The sequence below is a fragment of the Pelmatolapia mariae genome, linkage group LG10_11 (genome assembly GCF_036321145.2).
Source record: "Pelmatolapia mariae isolate MD_Pm_ZW linkage group LG10_11, Pm_UMD_F_2, whole genome shotgun sequence".
Taxonomy (NCBI): domain Eukaryota; kingdom Metazoa; phylum Chordata; class Actinopteri; order Cichliformes; family Cichlidae; genus Pelmatolapia; species Pelmatolapia mariae.
In genome coordinates, this window is record NC_086236.1 from 16,705,026 (window position 1) to 16,715,027 (window position 10,002).

Here is a 10,002-nt window from a genome sequence, read left to right on the forward strand (position 1 = left end):
TGCGAACAAAAAATCCGGCACGTTGTTATAAATAAAACAAAAATGTCCAAATGGTTAAAATACATGCTTTTAAAAACGTATCTATCACCACAATTAAAGTGTTATTTAAAAAAAAAGAAAAGAAAAGAAAAGAAAGGGATTATCAAGTTAGCTAGCGAGGCGTTGGATCAAGTGAGTGACGGTTTTCTCCGACAAAATGCGAAGAAAGCCGAAGTAGCACTGACGTTTTATTTCCGCGACAGCCGCAGTATAAAAACGCGCAAACGCACATTGTTCGTCCTTTTGGTCTCTTCTCGTCGGGTGTGGTTCATTGTCGCTAGTTTCGCTGAAGTTGCGAAGTGCATTGATACTTAAGAAGGCTACTGTGCTTTTAGATGAAAGGCCCCGCGTTAAAGGTTAGTTTGTAAGCGTGTTTAAGTCGTGATTTAAGTTCGCTAAAGTTGAAGGTTAGCATTGTTCTTAGTTGTGATGTTGTAGCCACGTGGGGAGGATTGCTGGTCCTGTGCTTTATCTTTCTGCAAATCTTAATGCAAGCATTGAATGCCTCCTCGATGTCTCATGTCTGCCATGAGTCTGGAAAATCATATTTCTGCAAGGCTGACGCACTTATGCTACTGATAAATTAGTGATTATGCAAATTATTTCAAACCCATTCTTCTCTTTACCTCTTTTTGTGTGAAGAACATAAAATAGTGAATTTTGAATTCTCAGAAAGCTGTCAATTGTAACAATATGAACACCATAGGATTTTTAAAAAATCATTATTTTCCTCTCGCTCTCAGGTGGATCTAGGGCTTTTGGGTCACAGTATGGGTTTAAAAATCGTGCTGTTCAAGTCCTGTGGTCTCGTTTCCTCGGAAGGTGAGTGACCATAAAGTGGACCCAGCTGTTTGTCTGATACATCTGTAACCGTGATGAAAACTGTGAATAGGAAGTGCCGTCTGATGCGATAACTGACGATGTTTCTCACTCACTGTTCTGAGCCTCAGTCTCAAAATAGCTCTGTGGTAATCCCTCTGTTCACATGAGTAGAATTTAATTTCTGTTTGCTTTTCAGGCTACTCAGAAGATGCGAGATCAAGAGGATGACAAACCAGGATCAAAGGTTGGCTTAATAGTTCTGAACCCATGTAGTTCTGATGCATGTCAGAACAAATGAACTCAACTCACACACTCGCTGTTTCCTCCTCCAGGTAAAGGAAAAGAACTTGAGCATCCATGAAGGATGTTTGTCTGCATGGTGTGTGCACTCCCAGCTGAACTAGTGGACAGATGTGGATTTGTTACACACAGGTAAATTTCCATTCCTGCCCATAAGCCCATGAAAAACTGGCTGCTTCTGTTGTGATGAAATTTAAACTGATAACAGCTGGAATTACCGGCAGATTGTTCAGTGTTGATCATTGGTTTTCTGAACACAAAGTGAGAATAAATTTGTCTAGAATTGACTTGATCAGTTCAAGTGTCTCACCATTTTGAACTTTGTTTCAGATGTCTCAAAGTGAGCTGGTTGAGATTCATCTGAAGACATGCTGAGCCGTTCCTCGTAAGTACACTTAGAACAAACCTGACTGTATTTAAAGATCAACTCACCTTTGTACAACGAGGACAGATTTTTGAAGTACTCACTGTGTACCACATGGAATTTACATCATTTGAAATCCTGCTGGGATTTGTTTGTATAATTGTCTGATCCTAAAAAGCTTTCCACATTTTGTTCAATGAAATAAAATCTTAAACTTTAATCCAATGCTATTCATCATTTTGTGATAACCTCAAAATTTAAATGAAAGTGCTCTGTTGTGCAAAGGGGAGTTAATTGGAAATGCATTTCCCAAGAGTCTTATGAGCCCTGAGCGGCTATATCAATGATGAAAACCTGGAATAGGAAGTGCCGTCAGATGCGACAACTGACGATTGTCTCTAATCCACCTTTCTGAGTCTCTTCAAATTAAAGAAATTGATGCTTATCAAAGTGTGCTGCATATTCTGATGTTTCCCTTTTTTATTATCAGGTCTGTCTAATGATGTCTTAGTTCACTGTCCAGTGAATTTATCAGGTAACCTTTTTCCTCTATATGACAAGTATTTATCATTAATTGTGGTGATGAAACCTAAACTGAAAAGCTGGAATTACCGTCAGATTGTTCAGTGGTGATTGTTGGTTTTCTGAACAGAAAGTGGAAACGTTACATTCTGCTGTTAGACGGAAGCTTCTTGACATTAACTTCCTCTTATGTCTCAGAACTGGATTCAGTGGCTGCAGAGACTCTTCTTCAGTATACATGGATCCAGAGCTCGGTAAGATACATGCATGTATCAGATGTCTTAAGTCCTATAATTGTCTTTTAGCAATACGTGGTCTGTTTAGTGTGACCTCTGCTGGAGAAATGGAGTGATGCAGTTTGAAAAATAACATGATGCAGTAAAGAAACTCTTCTTGGAATTGTTAGCCTATTTTCACTTTAATCTGTGTTGGCTTTTTATTTTGCACATCGTTCAGTCTATTTCCTTTCCCTCCTCAGGTGAAAAGAGGACTTGGAATGGATCTTTATGTGAAGATGGATTTAACATTATTTAACATTTAATGCTTGATGTTTAAGAACTGATGCTGCTGTAATTTGAATAAACTGTTGACAGGAAACCAGTGTAACCAGTGTTCTCATCATTGTGTTAAACGATAGGCTTGAATTTGGATTTATTTTTATTAATTGTATAGCACCTTTCAGAACTCAAGTCCTTCAACAAAAAATGGCAATTTTGTTTTCTTAGGTGTAAAGTCACTGACTTTTCAGAACATGTTTCAACAATCAGAATTGGTAGCTCTGTTCCTGGCTCTTCATCGGAGTCTAATGAGCAAGATGATCAACTCCAAGTCAGCCCTGGCAATAAAGTTGAACACCTGCTGGACCTTAAATATCATTGCAGGCAACTTACTTGAGACTCACAACAGACACTGATTCAATGACCTAGTCATACTTGTATACACTGTAAGGTATTGTACTTTCTATGGAATCATTTAATATCTTTTACATTTCAAATATTGTAGACATCTTTAAAATATATTATGAATGACATTAAGTGAAAATTAAAATGAAAGTATTGTGAATATAATATTACCCATTTAAATGTAATTGACTCAGAGTTTATTATAAATTTCTATTAAGAAAAAAGTTTATCCAATGTTTTTGCATTCAGTCTATTGCGTTTTGGTTTTTTGACACCATTTACCCAGCTTTGGAAAACTCACAGGTATAGATGAAGCTGGGGTACACAAAAACTGTAAAGCCAGGTGGAAAAGGTTCTGATAAGATGTCTTCCTATTCCCCCAGTACGTTAAAGGATCCTCTGATCTTGGAATGTTTCTCTCCGACACTCTCCGCAATACTAAGGGTTGGCAGTCCTCTATAATAAAATTCAGGACTCTTCCTAGATGCTTGATTTCAAAATAAAACATATTAATACAAAAGATAATAAAGCTGTTCAGTGTCAATATAGGCCTACCTGTGTTCGTTCTCGGTGTGTTTGTCTCCTCATTTTCTTGTTTGGCTCTGTAATGCCTAAACACTGAGGAGGTGCTTTTGTTTGTGTTAGAAATGCAGAACAGATGCGACATTTAACCTGCATAAAATGAAATAAATAATTTACACTGCAAGTCTCATTGCTGTTTTTCCTATTCTGATAGATTACACTGAAACAAAGACAGACAAACTATTTGCAGTTAAAAGATCAAAATGATCCCACACAGCAGAAACATTTCTTTTTCTTTCGGGCTCCATTTTGTTATGGAGAGATGTGTATTTTTTATTTATTTTTTTTATCTTTGCGAGAGTAATTTTGTGTTTTTTTGGTGGCGACTCATTCCGTTGGCAGATGCGGATGCGGTACCTTTTAAACACAGTTTGGCGGTTGGCAATGAGCGATACAGCAGCTGTATCGATCACGTGACTTTTTCTTAAAGCGGCGCACGCACCGATACAGGTTTCACTCTGTGAGCTTGATACATGCGCCGGTGCGTCAGTGTTGCTGGACCCATCACTACACCTCACATTTTTTTCAGATGAGCTTTGAACAAAAGTCACCAATATTGTCTGATGGTGTAAATCAAAAGAGGCAATGCACGTGTATCTTATTGCCTCTGCTGCAGAAACATGATTCGACATAGTGAAGGTAGATAAATTAAATACCTTGTTTAATAGTTGGAGAAAAAGTCAGAAGTTAAGGAGGCATAGTGGAAACATTGTCTAAATTTGTTGAATAAGGAGCTATGACACAAAAGGAAACAGGAACACCACAGGGATAGGACATGCAGAGCATGAGTATGCTAAGGAACAGGGTGAGATAAAAGCAAGTGATCATGTATTTTCTTTAACATATCTTTGCCACATAGATTTGTGGAAATTCATCAAATCTGACAAAACAGCAGGCTCAAAATCTTTTTTTTTCTTTTTAACATTATATCCAATCTACATCTTTAGGGTTGGGACTCCAGTCTTATGTAATACATTGTCAATATATAAAAGAGGGTGTGTGCTGCACGTCACATCTTGCGATTCCAAGGAACTCTTCTTGCAAGGAGGGATCAGTTGGTTGTCACCGTGCACAGGTAATAATCTCTGTTCATTTCAACAATAGCTCTCACACGGAGTTGGGTGTCTCTGAGTTATTGTTTTTTTCCTTGCACCAGAATCTGTCGGAAGACTTTGATCGTCATCATGGCTAAATCTGAAACTTGTCTCGTCAACTTGCGTTACCAAGATGGCAGCAAGGGAAGCCCCTCCAACCCTGCCAAGTTCAAAAATCAGGACTTCGCTCAGATAAAAGCTGACTGTCTCCGGAAAGGAGAACTGTTTGTGGACAACGAGTTCCCACCAAATGGTCTTTCTTTGGGTGATCTGCCTGATATGAGTCCCTCACAGGAGAGTGAAGTGAAATGGCTTCGACCAGCAGTAAAATCATTTTAAAAATATTTATTTTTCTTTCACTTCGAAATCTGATGGATTGTTAGTTAGCGTTTCTGTACAGTAGGAAAAACAGATTCTTTTTACATGCTTGTCAACATATTTTTCTCCACTGTCTTTTCAAGGATTTATTGAGAAAACAAGGAAAGAAGGATAAGCCTGCTTTCAGTAAAGATGGTATGTCACGATTTGACTTTGGACAAGGCGACGTGGGTAAGCAAAACTTTCTTGCTTATAGCTAATGACAATGACAACTATGTTCCACAGCTTGAGAAAACTATTAGTTTCCTCCTTTTATCAGGTGACTGCTGGTTTTTATCTGCAATATCTGCACTGACCTTCCAAGAAAATCTGATGGCACAAGTTGTGCCAATGGACCAGTCCTTTGAGAACTATGCAGGAATATTTCACTTCAGGGTAACAAAGGATTAATAAATGTGTCTAAAGAATACTTTTACAAAACAGAAACACAACACATTGTGGTTAATTATTCCAGAGGTGGTGAGTAACGAAGTACAAATACTTTGTTACTGTACTTAAGTAGAATTTTCAGGTATCTGTACTTTACTTGAGTATTTATTTTTCTGACAACTTTTTACTTTTACTCCCTACATTTTAAACAAATATCTATACTTTCTACTAATTACATTTTCCAAACGGCCTCCCTACTTTTGTTTTAACATATTTGAGGTGAGTTCTTGTTTCACGTCACTGCAAGTCTTGGCGATCTTGGCTCAAGAGTTGGCAGCTCGTCTTGTAAGTGGAAGGTTGCCGGTTTGAGCCCTGGCTCCGACAGTCTCGGTCGTTGTGTCCTTGGGCAAGACACTTCACCTGTTGCCTACTGGTGGTGGTCAGAGGGCCCGGTGGCGCCAGTGTCTGGCAGCCTCGCCTCTGTCAGTGCGCCCCAGGGCAGCCGTGGCTACAGTGTAGCTTTCCATCACCAGTGTGTGAATGTGTGTGTGAATGGGTGGATGACTGAATGTGTAAAGCTCTTTGGGGTCCTTAGGGACTAGTAAAGCGCTATACAAATAAAGGCCATTTACCATTCAAACATCAAACTGATTTGAGCTTAAACAGTAACACATGAAAGATAATCCCTTTCCCCAGTACAAGGGGCACAGTGTTTTTTCATGCTGTGAAACCTGCTGAAAAACAAGCTGAGGCAGACTTGCTGTGTTATTCAAAGGTTGCTTGAAAAAACTTTGCACGTCAGTGCAGGATAAACAGGTTAGTTTGCTTTACTGTCATGGATGGATGATGATCAAATCACCACAGCCTGAACTATCACTGAATGGAGCTCTTAATAGAAATTATTGTGAGTTGTGATTCTTTTCTCCACTCTGAGCCATTCTCCACTCGGCCCCACATGCTGAATCTCACTTTAACCTCTTGCCTACTTATTTTCTGTTTAGAGGCAAAGTCACGCCTACAATCTAGGCAACAGAAAATGGAGGTGTTTTTATTTTCCTTCTGTTTCTCTGCTGGTGTTCAGCTTATCTTAGAAATGTCCTCCAAAGAGCTACATTTTACTTTCTTACTTTGAGTACATTTCAGAGCCTGTACTTTATTACTTTTAAAAAGAAAGTGAAGAAGTGGAATCAGTACATCAACCTTTACTGGAGTATTTTTCAACACTAGTATCTGTTCTTCTAGTACAGAAATCTAATCTAAATCAAAGTACAGAATCTCTGTACTTTTGCCACCTCTGATTGATTCTTAGCTGTCCTCTCTGTTTCAGCTCTGGAGGTTTGGAAAGTGGGTAGATGTTGTCATTGATGACAATCTGCCAACGATCAAAAAGCGGTTAGTGTTTGTGTCCTCGAAATGTGGAAATGAGTTCTGGGCTCCTCTGCTGGAGAAGGCATATGCCAAGTAAACAACCATCTCTCACACTTTCATGTAAATCAGTTTAGAAGGTCACATTTCTGATGTGAATGTCATTGATTAAAAAGTGTTTCTCCTTCTGGGTGCCTCCTTCAGACTTTGTGGCTCGTATGCAGACATGCATAGTGGGTTTCCATCAGAGGCCTGCAAAGATTTCACTGGAGGTGTGAACCAGACTTACAAACTGAAAGAGATGAACTCAGCTGGCCATGGTGATCTTTGGCTCACATTAAACAGAGCAACTAGGTGCCAATCACTGATTTGTTGTTGGACGTCCTGCGATAAGGTAAAAAATAAACAAACAAAAACCCCCAACAAGAATCAAAAACAATAGATTAAAAAAAAACTTGTTCTGTCTTTTTCAGGGTGCTAACGTCTCTGACACTGGATTGGTGAATGGGCATGCCTATTCCATTACAGGTGTCACTAAGGTAAACCATGGAGCTAGAAATTTACATTCACCACAGAAAAGAGTGAAAACAAGAGCCAAGAAAACTTAATTGCAAAAATTGTGATAGTATCAATGAATGTGATAATGTGATACCATTACTGAAGCATTTCCAATACCTGGTGTCTTCACTTCATTATTTCATTTGAAGGTGGAATTAAACGGCTCCAAAGTCCGACTGGTGCGAGTCATGAACCCATGGGGCAAACGGGAGTGGAACGGAAAATGGAGCGACAAGTACTTGACTTAATCAAAAAACATACAACGTCCATATACCGCTGACAGTGACACAATTTATACTAGCGCCGCACCTACACATAATCAACTTACAGTGTTATCATAAATAGACAGGCATAAAACTGAAAAAAAAAATAGTAATTATAATTTAATTAGAAGCTGTTTATGCAAACCTACAACAGGCAGTTCAAGAATTTCTAATGAGATAAACAGTATAGCTGGAACAATAAGTGGCCAACAAAAGAGAGAGAGAGACAAAACATAGGTATGCTGTGCAAAATGAAAATGGCCAGACATCCACAGAGAACAATAGTGGTGGATGATCACAGGATGCTTTCTAATATATAGAAGAACAACTTATGAACTTCCAGCCAAATTTAAAAAATGACAAACATTCTCACATATTGAAGGGGAGTGTTCAGCACAGTGCAAAACATTTATTGATCTCAAGAGAAGAAATGCTGTGTGTAGTATTTATATATATATATATATATATATATATATATATATATATATATATATATATATATATATATATATACATATATATATATATATATATATATACATATATATATATATATATATATATATATATATATATATATATATATATATATATATATATACATATATGTGTGTGTGTGTGTGTGTACATATATATATACACATACAGTATATGTGTATTGTATATAAATATATCTGTTTTGCTGCATTAAAGTCTGTCATTAACTTATTTGTTTCGTGTTCTCAGGTCAGATTTGTGGGACAAAGTAAGTCCAGAAGTTCAAAAAAAGTGTTTTGACCGTGATGACGGAGAGTTCTGGTAAATTCTACATTTTGCACACTGATCACTCTCAATAGTTAAAAAAAGCTTTTAAAAACTCAAAAACAAAACATCATATAATCGTTTTGATGCAATACCCAAGAGTTTGTATCTTATTGCTTGATATTTTATGTTTATTTTCTTTTTTATCTCTATCTGCTCATCCGTCTGTCAGGATGCAAATGGAGGACTTCTGTTCCTATTTTGCTTACGTATCCATCTGCTGTGAGACCCCTAACTTTCTTGATGGAGACTTAAAATGTCAGTGGAATTGCATGATTTACGATGGCAGCTGGGTAGCAGGGAAATCTGCAGGTGGCGATGTGAATCACTGTAAGACAAGTTCATTCCTTTCTAAACTTTAGCTATCACTAAAAGAATAATATATTTATTACATGTTTCTTTTATCTGTGCAAACACAAAACCCACCATAAATTTCTAAAATGTAACTAACAAGATTAATGTTTCCTCACTCTCTGTAGCCACCTTTGCAACAAACCCTCAGTATCGCATCCGGGTGACTGTTATAGACAAGAAGGAGCCAGGAGACAAAAACATCGTGCTCTCCCTGATGGAGAAACCTCAGCAGGGAAATCGCAAAGAGATACGCCTCGACCGATATGGACTTACCATCTATAAGGTATTCATTCTAAATGTGCTTCCTTTGATTTAAATAATTGTTAAATACTGCAACTGAATACTGAAGGACAAGAAACTAAGTCTTTAAAACAATTGTATCACCTTGTTATTAAGACACGAGTACTTTCCTAATTGAGCAGCTGAGTTAGTAAGACAATAATAATAAAAAAAATGTCTTCGCTGATTTCGCATTCATTATTTAAAGTTACTATGGAAATTGGTTCCTGCGAAACAGTTTAATGAAGTTATTCTTACCATTTTCCAATTAACAGATTCCACCAGGGGTAAGTACAAACAATAACAAATATATGAAACTTGACTGTGTACCAAAAGTAAATTCAGCATTTTAATAACTTTAATAACAATGTACACTGAGACTCCACCATAGACATTCCTTCATATTTCTCCCAGACCCCACAAGGACACCTGCAACAGGATTTCTTTCAGAGGAACAGGCCTGTGAAAGCAGAAAAGACTTACAGCTCTGAGCGAGAGCACATTGAACTCCACAGTCTGGAACCTGGAGAGTATGTGATCATCCCATCCACCTATAAACCCAACATCACTGCAGATTTCGCTCTCGCTGTCTACACCAAGACTGACAAATAAGATCATGTAAAGATGAAGGATTAATATGATTAATTCAGGATAATATAACAAATGAATTATTTATTTAACAAATGACACCATAGGGTAGTTTCCTGTTTGTTAGCCAGACATCTCTGCTGGTGGTGAAATACGGTTGGTGGGGTTAAAAATGGTCACATGATTCATACTGTCAGGGTTGTCTCAAACAGTGGTCCCCAACCCCCGGGCCACGGACTGGTACTGGTCTGTGAGTCGTTTGGTACCGGGCCACGAGAGTTGAGGCTTGGGTGTGAAATTTATGGTTTTCAGGGGTTTTATTGGCTTTTATAGTCATTTTTCTAAATTGTTTTTATCGTTAACTAGGTTTCCCTGGGTCTTTTCCTGTGTGTTATGAATAAATCTCTTTTTTTTACTGGTTT

The 10,002-nt window shown here is 37.8% G+C and overlaps 1 protein-coding gene, 1 long non-coding RNA gene and 4 other non-coding genes across 6 annotated transcripts; all 6 read left to right on the top strand.

Annotated features, from left to right (window-relative positions):
• The first annotated feature begins 270 nt into the window (after nucleotides 1-270).
• LOC134636966 (uncharacterized) lies at nucleotides 271-3,064 on the top strand. The gene is made up of 8 exons (XR_010095042.1): nucleotides 271-395; nucleotides 783-861; nucleotides 1,058-1,105; nucleotides 1,194-1,293; nucleotides 1,492-1,546; nucleotides 2,016-2,060; nucleotides 2,246-2,301; nucleotides 2,526-3,064. It is a non-coding gene; the product is annotated as an uncharacterized LOC134636966 (long non-coding RNA).
• Nucleotides 908-979, top strand: LOC134638056 (small nucleolar RNA SNORD49). The gene has a single exon (XR_010095228.1). It is a non-coding gene; the product is annotated as a small nucleolar RNA SNORD49 (small nucleolar RNA).
• LOC134638066 (small nucleolar RNA SNORD65) lies at nucleotides 1,343-1,417 on the top strand. The gene has a single exon (XR_010095236.1). It is a non-coding gene; the product is annotated as a small nucleolar RNA SNORD65 (small nucleolar RNA).
• LOC134638057 (small nucleolar RNA SNORD49) lies at nucleotides 1,865-1,942 on the top strand. Its single transcript, XR_010095229.1, has one exon. It is a non-coding gene; the product is annotated as a small nucleolar RNA SNORD49 (small nucleolar RNA).
• Nucleotides 2,103-2,175, top strand: LOC134638067 (small nucleolar RNA SNORD65). Its single transcript, XR_010095237.1, has one exon. It is a non-coding gene; the product is annotated as a small nucleolar RNA SNORD65 (small nucleolar RNA).
• Nucleotides 3,065-4,715: 1,651 nt separating the features above from the next.
• Nucleotides 4,716-9,604, top strand: LOC134635289 (calpain-1 catalytic subunit-like). The gene is made up of 11 exons (XM_063484686.1): nucleotides 4,716-4,949; nucleotides 5,087-5,174; nucleotides 5,263-5,378; nucleotides 6,700-6,833; nucleotides 6,942-7,160; nucleotides 7,231-7,276; nucleotides 7,445-7,530; nucleotides 8,285-8,356; nucleotides 8,532-8,689; nucleotides 8,839-8,996; nucleotides 9,407-9,604. Exons 1-11 carry the CDS (start codon nucleotides 4,716-4,718, stop codon nucleotides 9,602-9,604), a joined length of 1,509 nt encoding a protein of 502 aa, XP_063340756.1.
• The last annotated feature ends 398 nt before the right edge of the window (nucleotides 9,605-10,002 follow it).